The sequence below is a fragment of the Grampus griseus genome, assembly GCF_964374135.1.
Source record: "Grampus griseus genome assembly, chromosome: 16".
Taxonomy (NCBI): Eukaryota; Metazoa; Chordata; class Mammalia; order Artiodactyla; family Delphinidae; genus Grampus; species Grampus griseus.
In genome coordinates, this window is record NC_139010.1 from 74,668,583 (window position 1) to 74,688,108 (window position 19,526).

The 19,526-nt window shown below is 46.8% G+C and overlaps 1 protein-coding gene across 1 annotated transcript in view; it reads left to right on the forward strand.

Moving 5' to 3' along the window:
- The first annotated feature begins 1,501 nt into the window (after nucleotides 1–1,501).
- Nucleotides 1,502–19,526, forward strand: part of GRK5 (G protein-coupled receptor kinase 5) — a 221,123-nt gene continuing 203,098 nt past the window's right edge. Inside the window, exon 1 of the mRNA XM_082673361.1 lies at nucleotides 1,502–1,764. Within this exon, the coding sequence (XP_082529487.1) occupies nucleotides 1,713–1,764 (52 nt within the window). The 5' untranslated portion in view covers nucleotides 1,502–1,712. The remainder of the gene's footprint in view (nucleotides 1,765–19,526) is intronic.

The window sequence follows — 19,526 nt, forward strand, 5'->3', positions numbered from 1 at the left end:
TATTCATTTCTTTATATTCTCCAATGCATAATAATTGTTCTCCGTTTCTCTCGGCACCTCCCTGCCACTTCCTGTCAGCCCTAGGGATGGAAGGTTTCCTCCTTTCGGACAGAGAAGGCCCAGAGCCGGCTTCTGAACGGATATCCGGCAAGCAAGATGCGCATGAGGCAAAGGCCTCATTGTTCCTTGGGGTCAGCCCGCCCCTCCCCCAGATCGAAGGACACTTGTCGCAGACCCTGGGTGGCCCAGGGCCCATTTCCCAGGAGTGGAGCCTTCAGAGGAAGCAAGGGAGCAACGCTGAGTGCAGATCTGGGGTCTGATGTTCTGAGGGTACAGTGGAAAGGCACTAAGAGCTCCAAGATAAATAATCCCGGAATTTGAAAACGAATTTCCAACACTGACTGGGTGCTGTTACTTATTAACGTTCCTGACTCCGGCGATTCCGTCTGCATTTTTATTAATCTGAATGAGTCTGGTGGTAATGAGGATCGTTGATTTGCGGGCCCCGCGTGCTGGAAGGCAGGTTATGTGCAAAGCCAGCCGCTTCCCACGCCCGGATCCCCAAAGTCTCAGCCGGGCGTCCCGGGCGCAGAGGGGGTCGGGGGGTGGGGCCGTCATCCGCGTGGACCCGCCGCCGCGCCTCCACCCCGCGGCCGCCGGGGGGCGCTCGGACTGCGCGGCCACCGACGCGGCCGCCAGCGCCGGGTCACCACCGACTCGCAGACCCCTTCGCGCCCTCGGAGGAAACAAAGTACACCTTTGTCAGCCACCGAGCGCGTGTGCGTGTGCTACGGCGCACAGTGGCCGGCCGCCGCGTGCGGGGCCCGCGGGCGCGCCTCGCCGCCTCTGGGCGGCAGCCCGGGCGTGGGCCCGGCGTGCCCCAGAGGAAGCGGGCTGCGGCGCGCTGTCGGGCCCGCCTGACCTCCTACCCCGAGCAGGCCACGAGGGGAGGCCAGAACCCGCCCCGACTCCTGCCCGGCCGCGGCGCTTCGCCCGCCGCCGCCGTGGCCTGTGCACTTCTATTTCTGGGTTTTCGGCAGGGCGGGAAGCGGGCGAGCGGGAGCCCCAGGCGTGGACGTGCGAGTCCGGGCCCCAAGGCTGGGGGCTTCGGCTCGGCCGAGTCGCCTTTGATTCGCCCGCCGCCCCTAGCAGCCCTGGGGCACCCCCGCCTTCACTCCGAGGGCACATCCCGTGGCGGCTCTTGGACTCTGGTAGCTAAGCGCCAGCCCGGCCCCAGGGCAGGGCGCTGGGAGTACTACAAGTCCCAGCAGGCCCCGCGCCGCGAGCGCCGAAGCGGGAGGCGCGGCCCGGCCTGACGCCTGCGCAGTGCGGCCGCCCGAGCCTGCTAGTACCACACCCCCGGGAGGGACCGAGGGGAGGCAGAAGCATCCGAGGCATTAAAGCATCCGAGGGAGCCCGAGGGGAGGAGAATGGAGTGACAGAGAAACACGGAGGGTGGGGGGTGGGGGGGAGACTGTTGAGGGAGGGGGGAGGGGGGACACAGAGGGAGGAAGAAGCGGCGGCGGCGGCTCCTCTTTGCAGAGGTGGAAACTCCGAGGGATAAGAGCAGGAATAATGCGGTAGGCTAGGCGGGCTGCTCGCTCCCGGCTCCGGCAGCAGCGGCAGCAGCCCGAGCAGCGGCAGCAGCAGCGGCAGCACCTCAGGCGCTGACAGCCCCGCCGGCCGGCTCCCTCGCTGACCGCCGACTGTCAATGGAGCTGGAAAACATCGTGGCCAACACGGTCTTGCTGAAAGCCAGGGAAGGTAAGAGGCAGGGCTGGTGCGAGCCTGGCGCATTCGCCGCGGGCCGGGGTGCCGGTGTCGGGCGGCGTGTGGGCTGGGGCTGTGCGTGTGCAGGATGCCCGCAGTGAGTTGGTCGGGAGCAGGACACCTCGGAGAGCTGCTCTGCAAACGTTTCAGGGTTCCTGCCCTTGTGCTCAGGGAATCTGGACTTGGGCAGAGAAGGAGAAACGTCGAGGTTGCAGGGATTAGGATGCTAAAATATCCCCTAGTTTCCAGCCAGCTCTAACCTTATAGATCGTGCCATCTCGGCAGCTGTTGAAAGGTCAGTTGGAAAGGCTTTCAGGAAGAGATGGGAAAACATGCAAATAAAATAGCTTTTCCGAGTCGGCCCGGGATGGTTCTGTGAGTGAATTCGGGGGGGGGGGGTAGGGGGGGAATTATTAGAAGCCAGTCTTTGCTTGCGCAGGCTGAGTTGATATAGGCTATTGCTGGAAACCATCCGCTGGGAATGTTTCTTAGGGAAATCCCGTCGTGTGGAAGGAAGCCTTTTAAAGGCAAAGTAAGATGTTGAGGAATTAGCCTGTTCATAGAGTAACGAGAGGATGGCTGTACAACTCACCTAGAAAATAATTCAGGATTTCAGGGGTGGGTCCCCCCCCGCCTTTTGGGGAGGAGGAGAGGTAAGTGAATTTTTTGGTTTTGGGCTCAATTAAGGAAAGAAAGGTAAGTGTGCCAAGTGTTTAGATGCGTTTTGGATGGAAATCATTAGATTTTTCTGCATTAGGCTATCAGGAAATATCGTCTAAATGGAGTGGGTAAGAACCTAAGTCGAGACTATAAACACACTTTCTGACTCTTCCTTGAGATGGAAAAAAAAAAAAAAGAAAGAAAAGAAAAAGAGAGAAAGTGGCCCAGAAACTTACATGCTTCCTAAAATGATTGCGTGCGTGTAAACATACATATTTGGGAACACCTGGAATTTATGTAATATCTCTTTTGCCAGGATTTGAGCTCTGGGTGCAGCCTTTTTATGAAAGGGGAAGTGGTTTTCCCTTTCGTGGGAGGAGGCTTTATTTGACACCCAAGGTAGTAGGCAGTCTACGTAAGGTCTTGACTTCAGAAGGATACTCGGGGAGCAGCCCACGAAAACGCCTTATTTACTTCTTAATATTTTCATTCACCCACTTTAATGAATGAAGGAAGACTTTCTGGCCAACAATAAAACGATTCATGTTTATCCAGACGGTTCCATCACCTTGTGGCACTGTACACGCTGTGTGAGTAGGTGATGCACAGCTCAGCAACTCACGTCGTAATTTCGGTGTCACTTGTCTCTAAAGCAGCAGCCTGGAAGATTTGCTTTGAAAACTCCAGCAGAGTTGAAAATGTGCAGGTCTGTCCCTCCCATTGCTCAGCTTTGGTGTGAACAGACTTTTAAGAGAGGCTGTTACTTGGTTACTTCAGGTTCTAAAGCATGAATGTTTTCTGTTTTCCTAACGGGACATTTTAGCAAATTGGATCAAGGTGGGGGCTGGTGGGCTGTCTCCTGAACGGGGCAGTGAGTCCTGTAGGGGGAAAAGCGGACAAAACAGCCCCCCTCCCCCGCTCCCAGCCTTAGCAGCCGCCACCTAGTGGTGGAATATGGTTGTACATCTCAGGGCTCGCGGGCTGGGAAAGTTTTCACCCTCTCTCCATTCTGAAATTTTTTCCTGGGAAATCATTGGATATGATGGTACTGGAGGCTTCGCAAGTTTCACTGGTGTCTCCTGTTGCCTGGGGAATTGGGCTGCCTAGATTTGCTGCTCTACACATTCGTTTGCCTGGAGCTTGCTTTTTTCTTCTCTCAGCATTTGGTTGCTTCTTTTAAAATGTTTTGCTTGGAGTGGGCAAAGTATTATCAATTTTCTCCCCCAGTTTGGTCTCCCCATTTTTTTTTTTTTTTCACCAAAATGAATTTACCACTTGATAATTTTGTCTGTCAGGTTAACAAATTTTTTTTTTTTTTTTTTTTAACAAATTGTTTTTTTCAGAGGCTTAGGAAAGAGGGCTACGGTCTGGAGGCTTATATGGAATGACCGAATTACAGTGATTAAAAGTTCCCCAGAATGTGCCTTTCACTTCCTTTTCCTTTTAAAGTCTTTTCAATTTCTCTTTGAGAGTTTCGTAGTCATCTCATGGTGAGAAAATAGGCTCCTGATTGACGCCTTTGAAATGGAGGGGGCCTTGCCTCTAAGGATACAGAGAAACTGACACGTGAATGAGAAAAATTAATCGCTTACATGGAAACTTCATTTTGAAATTTGCGTTTCTCCCCCCCTTTCTCTCATATGTCTAAAAAGAATCCATGATTTTAAGTGCTTCCACTTTCTTCTTGCTGGGTCTTTATTGAAGATTTGAGTACATATATTCTAATTAATGTAGAAGCTTTTAGAAATAAAAGCAATTAATTTTTCTCTTCTCGATTCTCATGTAGTTGAAGTCATTCTTTTCAATTAAGTAATTTTCCTAATAATCGTATTACCCAAATATTCAGAAATGAAAGTTCTAGTCAGTTTAGTGAAAGATGTAACATAAAATTTATAGTATCTTTAAAAATCTGAGTTGTTTAGATGTTTAAAATCACTTCTTGAAGATTCTTGTGAATGGTTATAGATGAGAAATATGATTGGTAAATACGAAATTTAATTTAGTTCACTTAACAAAATACACTGTAAACAATTTAAAATGTGGCTTTCAAGTAAAAGTCACATTTGTCCCAAACAATAGAGAAACAGGCCTTGAAGAAAGACAGACATACTTTGCAAATGCTATGAAGGAATTTGTAGTTGTCCATGTTGGTGGGTAATTTTGGGGCCTATCTTTTGTTATTGTTACGCATTCTTAAAGGCAGATGTCTTCTAAATTCATTGTAAGTTCAGATTCTTACCATAATAATACATGTATAAAGTGGAAAAATGAATATAGCAATAAGATAGAAAATCTATAAGTGAATTAGAGTAAAAATGATTTATCGTTAGTAATTAGAAAACATAGGAAGGCAGATTGCACCTTTGTGACAGTTGTTTTGAAATAAGATAGAGATCTGGGTTCAAAATTTTAAACCGCCCAAATGTATTTTGTTCTGGTCTCATGAGAAAACATCAACTTGATCACCCTTAGGAACTTCAGCTTACTCTCCTAAAAAGTGGGTGGTTAGGGAAAAAAAGAAAGAAGTTGAGACTGAATTCATGCCAATTTATGGAAATGAGCTAAGTGATTAAGCATTTAATGAAAAGAGACCCAGACTAACTTTATCTGTCTATCTATTTACATTTCAGAATCTCAGAAAATTGGCAAGCGTGCTAGTGCTGAAATAATAGTAGTGAGAAGGAGTGTTTGCAGAGGGCCTTTTGTGTGTTTCCTTTTGGTTTTATTGTTGCAGTAAAGGTTTTTGTGTTTTTGTCATATTCTAGATCTGTTGCCTCACTCCTGAGTGAACGGTGTGGAGCAGAAATTTTGTAAAGGCCCACCTTTCCTTTCTTCACAGGCCAGCAGTAGCCATAGTTGATCAATAAAGACGACAGAGAGGGAGTATTGATCACATTTTCCTGAGCGTGATACTAGCAGGCACTGAGTACAGGAACTGAGAAGTCAAAAACATAATGACTTTGCCCTTGGATGTCAAAAACCAGAATATGCAAGAGCCTTTGACTCAGATATCTCTGTAAATTTGTTGGCCCGGCTCTTCCTGATGATTAAGATTGGGGACCTGGGGAAAGGTGACAGCAGAGGCTGGGGAGGGCTGGAGAGGAGAGGGGACCCGCATGCAGCCAGCGAGGGGCAGTCTCTGCCCCGACAGACTCAGCATTCCACAGCGGGGCTGAAAGCCCTTGTTGCCCCTCTTCCCTCTTCCCCTTGCACCCTAGTTCACGATGACAGAACCAAAACATCAGTGTATTCCGTTCTTAGAACATCGGGATGTCTCTGAAGCCCGCAGCCCTCCTACTGCTATCGGCAGGCGTACTTAATCCACCCCGTGGCTTCTCGCTTCAATCTTCCCGCACAGAAGAGCGGCAGCTTTGCATCCTGGGTGCAGGCTGCTCAGCGTGTGTAAAAGCTGCTGGGCCTATTAAGTACCAAGCTGTCATTAAATGAAACTGCCTTTTACTTTTTCTGAGTTTCTTTTCAGTACTGACAACTTGGAGGTGGAGAAACCAAAAGCAATTGTTTTCAGAGGCCTTGCTTTCCTACAGAAAGATTTCCAGTGATGATTTTACTTAATCTAGCTGCCTGTTTTTAAAACCATCAGATAAATGCCCACAAGACTCTCGTCTTTCGGTAGCTTAGCCGCTTCTTGTCAGATTCTACACTCCAAAACGCTTGATTCTTCCAGTCCCCAAACTAATCCTTGTTTAAATTATATCTTCAGCAGCCATAATTCTTTTTTTTTTTTTTTTTTTTTTTTTTGTGTTACGCGGGCCTCTCACTGCTGTGGCCTCTCCTGTTGCGGAGCACAGGCTCTGGACACGCAGGCTCAGCGGCCATGGCTCATGGGCCCAGCCGCTCCGCGGCATGTGGGATCCTCCTGGACCGGGGCACGAACCTGTGTCCCCTGCATCAGCAGGTGGACTCTCAACCACTGCGCCACCAGGGAATCCCAGCCATAATTCTTGTAGTGGCTTGCCAAATGATACCCTTTGGGTGTGGGCCGAAGACTTCGGTAATATCCAAGTGAATTTCAGGAAAGAGCTCAGTATAGGACCAAATTCACCTTTACCAAGGGCCATTCAACCCAGACCTGGGAATTTACAGTGTTCTAGTGAAATGGTTCCAGGACTGCAGGTAATACTTAACGTTAATATTTGTTGCCAGTATATTTGTAGCTCAAGGTAAAGTATTATAGTATCTAGTCATTTTTGAAATAAAAAAGGCTTATGGTTACAAAAAGATTTCACTGCAGTAGATCATGCAATTCAGAGATGAAATTTGAGAAAAAAATAGTGATTTAAAAACAGGTGACACATAGAAAAGGAAATCAGGAATTTCTTCAGTCTTACAACCCCTAGCCCCTACACCTCACTTCAAAATAGAATAGTGAAGATAAAGGGTTTTAAGATGTGATTTTAAATGATTAAAATAGATTATGTGGGCTTAAATAATAGGAGTGATTTCTACTTTGAAACACATCCTATTACATTTCAGTGAAAATTTTTATTTAAAAATATCCTAAACATTGAAAAGATTTTAATCCATAAGTAAAACTTAAAATTTTATCTTTTGGGGGTAAAGACAATATTGTTCCATCTGGTACCATTCAGACACTGGAGGAAGCACCCCATTTGGTATAAATTGTGCTGCCTTTTAAAGAGAAAGCATTTATGTCCTGACTAGACCTTGCCCCCTCCGCCAGTTTCTCATTTTGGGTTAACCATTCTTAAATTGTCTTCTGAAGTTCTTACAAGGGTAAAAATCATTCATTCATTCAGCATTTGATTGTTGAAGGACCCTGTTGGAGGTGACTTTTTGGATGTTCAGCCTTGACGAGATGCAGCTGGAGGTGGGTGAAGAGATGGAATTGGGCATCATTATTATCTTCCTAGGCTTTTAAACTGATGAATCAGATCTGAATAGAACCTGATTTTTCCCCCGAAGAGCTGAAGCTGTCTGTTGTGTGACCCGCTTAGCTGGGAACTCTCTGTTGACTCTACTGTGCCTAGAACTTGAACACTAGCCTGAGGGACCAAAACACAATTTAAGGATAATTCAGAAGTCATACCTGAGGGATAGGCCCGAATCTGGAAGACAACTGCTAATTTTCCAAGATACTGCTTTTATGACAGTCAGTTCCTACAAATGGAAACCACTCAAAACAATAGCAAGAGGACCCTTTGGTTGAGGAATGAGAAGATCCAAGAGGAAAGTGGTGTGCGGAGGTGCCTTCCAGGTGGGAACTTGGTGGTCTTCCTAGGGCAGCAGCCTGGGCAGGGCTGATGGGCTGCAGTTCAGGGGTAAAGATGGTGGAGGCCGCCTTCCTTTCTGGCTTTTTCTTGGAATTGGTTTGAGCATGTCCTCTGGTGGAGCCTGGAATGACCTGAAAGTGTTAAAGGCGTCTGTCTAGTCCTCTAAAGATGTGCTGTCCAACATGGTAGCTACTAGCTGCATGTGGCTGTTTACATTTAAATTAATTAAAGGGAAACACTCCATTCCTGAAGCCAACCACGTCTCAAGTGCTCACCAGTCACGTGTGGCTACTGCTACCCTGTTGGATGGTACAGATGTAGAGCATTCCCAGCACTGCAGAAAGTTAACTTGGACAGAGCTTCTCTAGAGTTCTACACCTTGAATTAAATGAGTGTGATAACCCCATAACTTCTGACATGAAAACTGGGAGAAGGTAAGGGAGGGGAAGGAGGGGGAGAAACAGGAGGGGCTGGGGGGCTGGGGGATCAGGGATTAGGACTGAGTCACATCAGAGAAAAATGCAGTTCAAGGACAATCATAGATGTTGGTGGTGATAGTAAGCCATCCATATTCCTCCCCCCCCTTTGTTTTATTTCATATCTTGTTGGGAAATTTGCCTAGATTGAGCAACTGACTGTCCTGATTTAAATTTTTTTTTTTTTTTTTTTGCGGTACGCGGGCCCCTCACTGTTGTGGCCTCTCCCGTTGTGGAGCACAGGCTCCGGACGCGCAGCCCCAGCAGCCATGGCCGACGGGCCCAGCCGCTCCGCGGCATGTGGGACCCTCCCGTACCGGGGCACGAACCCGCGTCCCCTGCATCGGCAGGCAGACTCAACCACTGCGCCACCAGGGAAGCCCCATGATTTAAATTAAGTGCATGTTATAGACGCGCACATGTTCCTTCTCGAAACTCCTGAGGTGAGGATATTTTAAAACCATCACTTTATTAATAAAAACAAAAAGTTGTGTGTACAGTAAATCCTCAGAAAGAAGGAAAAAAAAGCCTCTTTCTATGGATTTCAAAAAGACAGTCTAAAATGAGCGGGAAAATAGGTAAAACAAGTTTAAGGGTTTCCGTTTTCTTTTGAACATGCCAGATTGAAAGAAGGTCATGAAGAAAGATGTCAAGAACACACTATTCCTGCACCCGGTTTAAAATGATTTCTCTTTAAAAACTGTTTCCTGTGCGATTTGAAACCTTTTAACGATAACCCAGTTAGAACACACTTAGAAAGCAACATGATTATTTGAAACAATGAAACAGTGCGCTGCTGTTCTTTGGGGTCGGAAGCACAGAACTCTGTCTGAAGTTGTGCCAGGGAGTCGGCTGGTAACCTCCTCCTGGCAGAAGTCAGCAATAAATTAGGCTCATTTCCATAGGGCCTGTTTTGTCTCTAGGAATTTGTGGTCGGTGGAGTATCAGTATTTTTTTAAAAGGCAATGATGAAATAAACCTTAAAGGAGAACTTCTGGGGCCTGTGCAGAAAGTAAAAGAAACGGAGATAAACAGATAAGAACATTCATAGGTTGAGAAGTGGCAGAGGTCCACGGGACGGCCAGGGCCGGGGCTGCCCCAAGGCTTCTCGGTGGGTCTACTGATCTGTTCTCCACTTTCCAGAATAGAGGTCACCCCTGCTTTTCAGATGAGGAAAAGCGAGAGGAAAGAAAGGGAGTCACTTGTCCAAGGTTACTTGAATTGCAGACTTTTCTAGAGAAGCCCTTCAAAATCCTTTAACGTTCCAAAAGAAATCTTTCCCCTCCCCTGTAATAACATAAGCCCCAAACTCCCACAAAAACCGAAAACCAAAAAACCAAAGCCATTTCTCTGGGTGGTATGGTTTCTAAATGTAAATGCCCTGAGGTTGCACTTGTGGAGGAGAAAGAGGGTCTCTTACAGATTTCCTGGGGAAAAGGGGCAACATGGGAATCTAATTGCCCTCCAGACCCTGACTTCAGCTAAATGCCAGTTTGAGAGCAGTTGGATAAAGTAATTCCTGCTAGGCTATGAATGACTACCATAAAGTGAGTCCTCACAGTGGGTGTTCCCCTTTTAAAAGTAGAACTGTTTATCAGCTCGACTGCATCTGTGATTGACAAGGGGGAGACATATACGAACGTGCCTGCACCTGTGCATGTGTGCACACATGGCTGCGATCCGTTCTGAAGCCCCCATCACCTGTGTTCTACCTGCGTTCCCCCCTCCCTGACACATACCAGCACAACCAAAGAGCAAGGTCAGCCTCTTGGCATTCTTCTTCTTCCTGGCAGGGCTTGGGGAGAATCCTGAGTAGCCAAAGAATTGCCCCTGAGGGACAGGGGATTAAACGAGATGGGCGGTGGTAGGGACATGTCAGCGGTGGCAGCCCTGCTCCCTTTCCTTGGCAGGGCCAAGACATGGGCACTGGACAGGCCAGTTCCTGCTGATGTTGGCTTGCCACGTGCAGGTCACGCCTGCCCGAGCTCCCCTTCCTTGGGTGCTTGCTACCCCTTGGGAGATCCTTGTTCCCGTGCAGCTCTGCCTGATGCACCTTAGGTATATGCTCATGTCTCTGCAGCTTTCTTTTTTTTTTTTTTGCGGTACGCGGGCCTCTCACTGTTGTGGCCTCTCCCGTTGCGGAGCACGGGCTCTGGACGCGCAGGCTCAGCGGCCATGGCTCACGGGCCCAGCCGCTCCGCAGCATGTGGGATCTTCCCGGACCGGGGCACGAACCCATGTCCCCTGCATCGGCACGTGGACTCTCAACCACTGCGCCACCAGGGAAGCCCTCTGCTGCTTTCTTTACTAATAGAAAAGTAGGGGGCTGGGATGGGGGTTACCTACTGGAGTGGTTTCTCGGCCACATCGCAGGGCACACCCCCTCTTCCTCCCAAAGAGAATGTGTGAAGCAGCCTTTTCCCCCAGAAAAGCTCTCTCAGAGTTAACCCTTTCCATGTCGCAAGGGTAACCTTGTGGGTATTTGCATTTAGAAACCAGACCATGCATGCGTGGGTGCATTTTGCATTAACTTAGGAACTTTACTTTTCAAGGATCTTTGGGAGCTGAGAGTCTCTTCCTTGGGGGTTGCTGTCAAACTTGAGACATCCTGCTGGAGAGGAGGCAGCACGAATGAGGGGACAGGGAGTCAAGCCTTTGATCTGCTCCTGCAGAGAAGGTGAAGCTCCAAACTTAACCGCTTCAGGAAGGGAAGTGGGGGGTGAAGGATAGAATGACCCACTACAGGGTGGAGAGAACCCAGCCAGTGTAATTGCTCTGCATATCTGATAAAAGGTCTTATGAAACCTCATTTGAAAATGGAATTCCATCTTGGCACAGGTCTTAGCACCACTTGTGAAATGGAAACAAGCTGGAGGAGGGTCAACAAATGGGCCATGAAAAACGGCTTTCTGATGGCTGTTGCAGGAATGCACTCTGCTCCGTCCTAACAGTGTCTGGGCGCTGAGGAACAGCTTGTTAGGATGCTTAGATAACATCCCCCGAGAAGGAACCCCAAGCTCTAGGACGAATAGGGGTGGGATGGGGACAAAGAATTGGGCCGCAGGCTTGAATGGCAAAGATGTCTGAAAATCCCACTTTTCTCAAGCCGAGTGCTGTAGTGGGTTGATGCCACTAAGCCTACAGTCACAGATTAGGGAGGCTGTCAGTCAGACGAGTGTGTGCCTGGAACGTAGTAGGTGTTCAACAAACCTTGATTTGGGAATGACTGATGTATATCTAAGTTTTGTGGAGGAGGGGGAAGAGCCAAGAAACTAAGGTCCTCAAGAAGTGGCCTTGATGTCGCAGTAGATGGTAAATTAGGAGATGATTCAACACGGTTAAGAAAGATTAACTAAGGGTATAGGGCAAATTGGAAAATGTTTTCCAAATGTTTGTCTTAACTGTGAAAAATGTCTGGCAGACTTCCCCACCCCGACCCCCAAATTGGAAGTGGTTTGTTTTTACTTGTTTTGGAAGAAATAAATATTTGCATTCGTCCAAACATTCGGGGCAAACAGTTCTCCCCAATTCTGAGGCTCTGTGTGGGTCGGAGATGTTTCATGCTGATAACACTCATACCTTTTTTGGTTAAACTGAAGGTAGCTTAGGACACAGTCTTCACATGCTTTTCACATCACTGCTAGAACGAGGCTGAGCAAATGGAAAGAAAATAGGAAGCCAAACACGGATCCTTCCAGATCCAGCAATGGCTGATGACCTGGCATTTGAAGGATAGAATCTTTATAGAAAAATTGCCTGTTTGCTCATGGGCAAAGAGGCTGGATCCAATTAAGACAAGGAAAACGTATGTTAACTCAGAGAAGAAATTTCTAAACAGTCAATCCTGTAATCCTCTCTGAAGAGGAAGGGGTCGACCTGACGGGGCTTTATGGATGATGCCAAACCCTGTGCTATATAATAATTAGTAACCACTGGTTATTCTGCCTCACACTCATTCCCCAAACCACTAACCATCACTTGCGGTGGAATGCACCAGGCCTAGATATTTGCCCCAGATGTCTTCCCATGGATAGTATCCAATTAGAGGACTTTTGAGAATTAAAGCTTAATTCTCCTATAACATAGCAGAATACAAATTAAAGAAGAGCAAACCTGGGTTCCTCGTCGGTTCAATGGGTGACTAAGGTGAGGGTTAGTCTTCAGGTTCCCTTCAAGGACGCGTCTCAGTTTACGTTTTGGTAACTGTTGGGTGGCTAATTGTTTTACGTCCTGGTGCCTCGTGCTTTTGCTAGTTTTTTTGGGCAGCTTACAAACATTTCAGGAGTGGCTGTGAGGGGGTCGAGGATTTGAGAGGCCTATTCAGAGAAGTGGACCTATGTCTGCTTATAATTTCATTCTTCCACGGTGGGCCTCTGCATTCTAAATGTCTTCCTAAAATATAGAGCTTTGGGGATCCCTGCAAGCAGAATTCCGAGGGCGGTAGCCCTAGATTGGCTTCTGCATCTTCCCTAGGTCGTAAATCTAGTATTTAGTTAGGTCTTCTTATGTGCTAGGCACCATGCTAGGCTCTGAATGGAGGACAGGAAGCAATGGAGCCTCCCTTCTTCTTTGTTTTTTTTAATAAAGATATTTTTATTTTTATTTATTTGGCCATGCCTCTCGGCTTGTGGGACTAGCTCCCCGACTAGAGATCGAACCCATGCCCTCGTCATTGAAAGCTCAGTCTTAACCACTGGACCGCCGGGGGATTCCCGCCTTCTTCCTTTTAACAGAATTGTTTAGGAATTATAGAATCCTTGGTGACCATGGTTTCATTTGCTCTTTACAGCCCTGTGAGGTATGTTTTGTTCTTCCCCAGTTTATAGATGAAGAATCGAAGGCTCCGAGAGGTATTGGGTTGGCCAAAAGGTTCGTTCGGGCTTTTCTGTAACTTCTTACAGAAAAACCAGAAAGAACCTTTTGGCCAACCCAATAAATGCCTTGTCCTGGAGCATCCTGCTAGTTCCACAGCCCGGACCCAGCGCCAAGCCCAGTCTCTACCCTGACATTCTGCTCCATCACGGCTGCTGCCCTCAATAATCTTACCAGCTAGTGGGAACATCAATACTAACGTGCATGAGACATTTGCAAAAGAATCAAGTGTGCCGCTGTGACTCACAATTCAATAGGAGTCATTCTATCTAAATTTGAAGGTTTTCAAACATTTGCACAGACAATACTTGCTTGCTAAAGAAAATGCAAACAACAGCGCACAACATCAAGAAGAAAGTCAAAATCTCCCTCCTCCCATGTGCCCCTGCTACCCGTTCCATCCCTCAGAGATAGTTACTGTCAGCATTTAGATGGACATTTTCCCAGATCTCTATGTATGTGCACTCATGAACATACAGATACATTTGACACAAATGGGATCCTAGTATCCACGTACTTCTGCAGCTGTTTTCAGTCAACAATAAATTGTAGTGCCTTCCCATATCTCTGTTTATAGTTTCCCATGAAACGAAGGTGTGTTAGGAAAAATTGCGAAAGACTTTGTAAATGGAGTGTTGTTGCAGTGGAATGCTGGGTGTTTTCTAGCAGACCCTGAAGGGCTATCGGGCTGTAAACGGGTCTGTGTCTTTGATTGTTTTGGAGTAGCTACATTATTGCATTATTAATGTATTTAACCAAGCCCCTATAGTGGGCCATTTAGGTTTTCCAATTTTTAAGTATATAGTAAACAGTGTGGGAATCGTCTACCCATTCTATAACATCTTTATACACTTATTTAAAGACTTAGTCCCCCCGACTCCCCATGGTGGTATCTGCCTAATAGATACTATCCCTCACTCCCCACCTTGGGAAGAAGAGTGATGATTTCTGAAATGGAGTTAAGTGATCCTAGGGATGTACAAAGTACATTTTCTTATGAGAAAGAAGCATGATACACGTGAGGACATGTGATACGATATTTTTGAAACCTTTGGTGTGTAACACCTGCACCTCTGAGTGTTCAGTCGTCTTTTCTATGCTATTCAAAGCTTGGATTGGGGAAATCAAGTTCAGTCAAAGACTTTCCTTGGTGATGACTTTATAATTGCCCCTGAGTTTTGCATGTGTGAATCTGGCAGGGAACACAGGCTCAGATAATAGCCCATATTTCTCTCTCTCTCTCTGTTTTGTTTTGTTTTTTGGCTGCACTGTGTGGCTTGCGGGATCTTAGTCCCCGACCAGGGATCGAACACACATGCCCCCTGTAGTGGAAGTGCAGAGCCCTAAACACTGGACCACCAGGGAAGTCCCATATATTCCTCTCTCTTGATCATCACCACAAGCCAGACTTGGAAGCTATTATTATTGTTATTTCAATTTGAGAAAGAAAAATATCAAGCTCAGAGAGGTGATGTGATTTTCCAAGGTCACACAGCAAGGACGCACTTCTCCCCCTTCCTCCTCTGGTGCTAACTCACCGCATCTTTTCCCATCTCTAAGGACTTCCACATTTGTTTGTATGTTGCGTAACTCTAGGGAGTCATCTGAACCTGGAGTTCGGAGTTCATTGTTCAGAGAGAGTAGAGTTATAAATGTATCTTGGGGAAGGGGCACCCTTTCCTAATTCTTTCAAAGGTGCCACATGTGCTGCTGGTGGTTGCACACAGTGTCCTTTGCCTCCTGTCTCTTAGCTGGTATGGCTTTCTCCTCTGTGGAATTCTGGGGGTGTTTCCACGGGTAACTGCTTTGACTGCAGGTTTGCGTGTGATTTACCTGGGGGAGGGTTCTGTGAGTCCCACCTTGAGAATCCAGAGCTCAGGTAAAAACAGTATAAAACAAAAAAACCCCTGGCCCTGCCTCCCCACTCTATATCCCTCTGAGATAAGCTTGGCTCCAGGGCATAGTCCAAGGTCCTGGGTCTTGAATATTTTTGTAACAGTTGGAGAAGAGAGTGGCATTTTCTTCCTGGAAGCGTTTGTGGGTTTTTGGCTCGCCCGGTGGAGACTCACTGTGCCTGGAAGCGCAGGGAACGGAGAAAGGCGGCCCCTTAATTGGATGATGAGTCTGCACATGGCTGTGGGCTCACTGTCATCTCCGAGTGCAGGAAGGAGCTCCACCAACCAGAGCCTGCGCCTTCCTTCCCCAGAAGAGGGGTCTCAGGACCGAAGGAAGCCCACGTGTGCGTGGAGTGCAGGGCCAGAGCAGAAGCAGCCTCTAGAGTAGGACCGGCCCCTCTCTGAGGCAGTTCTGCTCGAATACTGATTCCCAGGCTGCATTAGTTCCCTAGGGCCACTTAGGGCTACAAAGTACCACAAAATGGGCGGCTTAGAACCACAAAAATTTATCGTCTCACAGTTCTGGAGGCCAAAATCAAGTTGTGGGCAGGCCACGCTCCCTCTGAAGGTGCTGGGGAAGGATCTTTTCCAGACCTCTCTCCGAGCTTCTGGTAGCCTCAGGCGTGCCTTGGCTTATAGATGCTTGTCTTCTCTTTATTATGTCTCTTCATGTGCTTTTCCCTCTGTACCTGTCTGTCTCGGGGTCCAAACTTCCCCCTTTTATAAGGACACCAGTCATATTAGATTGAGGCCCACCCTAGCGACCTCATTTTAACTTAATTACCTCTATAAAGACCCTGTTTCCAAATAGGTCACATTCTGAGGGTTATGGCTTCAACATCTTTTTTTTGGTGGGGCAGGGCACAGTGCAACCTGTAACACAAAGCCCTGCCCCTGATGTTCTAATTCAGAAGCTCCTGGGGAGCACCTGAGCATCTGTATTTTAAAAACTCCCCAGGATCAGCCAGGTTGGGGAACCACTGCTCTAAAAGGTTTCTCACTCTCTTCTGAGGTGATCTTGGAGATTCAACTCCAACCTGGCTCCCCAAGCAGTACCCTCTGCAGCTTCCCTAGCAGTAGGTTTCTGCCCCCTGCTCAAATCTTTCTAGTGTAGAGAAACTCATATATATATGAATGATAGGCTTTTTGCTTTACCCACTAAACTCCCCTGAGGGCGGAGACTAGGTTTTTTCTTTCCTGTATCTCCCTGGGCCTCACCAAATGCTAATGGCAAACCCAGTTTGCAGTCAAGCCCAGGTGTGCCTGGTGCCGTGCTAACCCACCAGGTCCTGGTTCCGCTCTTTAGAGGCATCCAGAATCAGTGCAGCACCCTTTGCTGAAGAGGCCCTTCTGATGTTAGAAGACAGCTGTAATGCCCACTGTAGAACTGGTGCCAGAACCCCAGCCTCTAGATTCCCAGGTCTGTGCTTTCGTTGTACATCACGTTCGAATAACAGACACATTCAACCAAGGGTCAGAATCTGCTGGCAGATGGGGTGTTGCTTACACCTGGCACAGCTCAAGGAAAAGCTGTTTAATAAATTCCTAGAGGCGGGGTCGAGACACCCACTTTTTTGCTTTTCAAGGTAATATGGTATCTTCTCTTGCTGTTAAGTGCACCAAGCCAAGATGTGCAGTTTCCGTTGAAAGCACTATTAATGCCTCTAGTGAAAAGGCTGAAGGGAAGGGAGATTGTGCCGCCGACACCCTGGCTGTGTGAGCTTAGACACATTGCTTGACCTCTCTGAGCCTTTCCTCGGCTGTGTAAATGTGTACCTTGGCCCAGGTGATTTCCAGAGCTCTTCTCACCCTTTGGAGCTTGAGAATTTGCTGGTGTATATTTCACTGATAGGAATTCATCTGTGGGTACTTCATGATAAGAGTCGATGTTAATTTCGAGAGCAAGCATTACATATTAAAATGAAAAGTACCCCAAGGAAAGAATTGGAGCTGGGAGGGGTTGTGTGTATAATAGAAACAAACAGAAAAAGCAAAAAACCCATCACTGCTAGTTTAACTGAAGCCTGCAATCTAAGAAAGGCAAATGCACGATTCTAGTATCTTCTTTAGTGGATTACAGAACGGCGAATTAAATCAAAAATCAAAAGTAAACCGTTTGATTGTTCTGCACTGTATTATCTTAATAAACCGTCTTCCTGGAAAGTTTAAAAAGACACAGTGCTCTGTCTGGCCAAAAAATACAGTAAGTAAATAGTGTTGAGATAATAAGAATTTTCCATCTAGACATGAGTGATGGAAACATTTTCATGTGGACTTGGTGACATCCCGCAAGGAATCAGAGATTGATAGGCATTACCTACTTTCCAGGGCTGTGGTTGGGGACATTGTTGTCACCCGCAGGGAAAGAGGTCAGAGACTCAGACGGGAATGGGCCCTGCCAAGCACTCTTGTGGGTTCCTGGCAAATCCTGACTCACTTCTTCATTCCCCTGCAACGTGCAGTCTAGACGTCTGCCTTATCTCGACTGGTGGCACAGATTTCATAGACTAGGGTGATGCTGAGAGGGTTGGTGGTCCTCTTCTGTGTAAGGTTTCTACAGCTGGAATTGGTACAAGGTGGAGACTGGTAATTTGGGTTCTGTCCTTGCTTTGTTGTTAATTTGTCTGACTAGTCACAAAGCTAGTAACTTAGCCTTTCTGTATCTTTATCATTACATAATGCCCTAATGATTACAGAGACCAAAGAAAGGATATAAATAAAATACAAAGTTCAGATACAGACTCAAGTTTATGCAAAAATTTAGTACATAATAAAGGAAGCATTCGAATCAATAGGTAAAGAACAGCTTACTCAGGAAACGATGTTGAGGTAACTAGCTCACTAGTCATCGGGGAAGGCATGTTAGATTCCAGCGAGACTGGTGTTTCCCTCCCCAATTCTGATTCGAAAAATCCTAAGGAATGACTCCCGTTGGCCTGCCTTCATCGCTCTGGAACAATTAACATAGATCGCAGGCATCAATTCTTAGACTCTTAGGTTGCAGGCCATTGGGGTGAAGTTGTAAGACCATGGTGGCTCTGGTTGCAGCCAGCGAGGATGGGGGTTTTAAGCGGGGAGGTCATTTCTAGGGGGGAAATAAAAAGAGGGTCATGGTCAGACAGGCAGTATGGAGGGATTTGCTATACAAGAAAATATCCTCAATCTCACTAGTAAGCAGAATCTTAAACATATGCATAATCTTACATTGGCAAAAATTTTAAACATCGATAATGCCTCTTTAAGGAAGTGTGGGTAAATAAGTTCTTTCAAACATTATACTTCCACTGCTGATAGGAGTGTAAATTAATAAGTCTTTCTTAAGGACAGCTTGGCGCTATATATATATATATATGTCTCAAAAGGCTTGAAATTGTGTAACCCTTGGTCTTGAAAATCTATTTCTAAAATATTTTTTAGGAAAAAGGAAAAATCAATGCACAAGTGCTATGCAGGAGGTTGTTGAGTAGAGGGTGTTTATAATAGAGAGAAATTGGAAACAATTTCAGTGACCTTCAGTAGAGGCTTGATAAAATGAATTTTGGCGTATTCAAAAAATGGACACATACGTAGCCATGAAGAATTATGGAGATCAATTCTTATTGACATGGAGAGATGATCATAACATAGTGGGTGGAAGTTAGGAAAACCTGGATTTTGTACAGTGAGTGTTCATTATACTTAGAAAAACAAAGACATTTCCATCTGGAGAGGGGGGAATGGCAGTTTGTGCCTTGTACGGCACAATTTCTATTCTTTGATGGGAACATAAAGAAATAAAATCCATAAAAAAACAAAACAAAACATGCCAGGCCCTCTGGGTCTCACCAGGGGTTGTCCTTCTTAGCATTTCACCATGGTAAGTCATAAGATTATTCCAGCCATCTTGCTCAAATGATTCTAGAAATTTTCCCTTGGCCCCATCAGTTGACTGACTAGCTTGATTGAATCTGTGAATAAATGCCTTAGTGCACCTAGAACACCTTTTTGGGTGGGGAAGCATCTTTGTCTTGCAAATATGAATTTGATTTTTAGGAAAAGCTTACATTCTTACTGTTGGGTTTGGTGCATGAGGGCAAGCGGCCCCTCTGGGTGGCAGTTTTGGAGCTGAGGAGGAGGCAAGAGCGGAGGACGGGACTCTTCCCAGTACCCTGGGCAGGGTTGGGGTTTATCTAAATCCCCCCCAGGGTACTTGCTTTGTTAGGCTGGGTTCTTCTGGGTGTGCAGGCCCTTTGTGTTTGCCTCAACAGTAAGGCAACTTGCTTGTTTTATCGTCACGTGACAGTTGGTGGGAGGTGAGCACCTGAATTCTTGTGTGACAAGTTGGGGAACTGATGAAGAGACACTGTGACTGTCTGGAATCCTGTAAGCAGGGATGTGCCCGGGGCACTGGCATCCTGTCAGCTCAATCTAGTGAACCAATGACCAGCTAATGAGCGGGCATACTTTGGTATGCACACAACTGGAGTCAGTTTCACTGCTATGATTCAAGCACCTCCCAGGTGTGAAAGGCCAGGTGAGGCGCTTTAGGAATGTCAAGATGAAAGAGACTGCTTTGGTCTTCAGGATGTTCCAGCGTAGTTGGGGAAGGACAGATACATGGC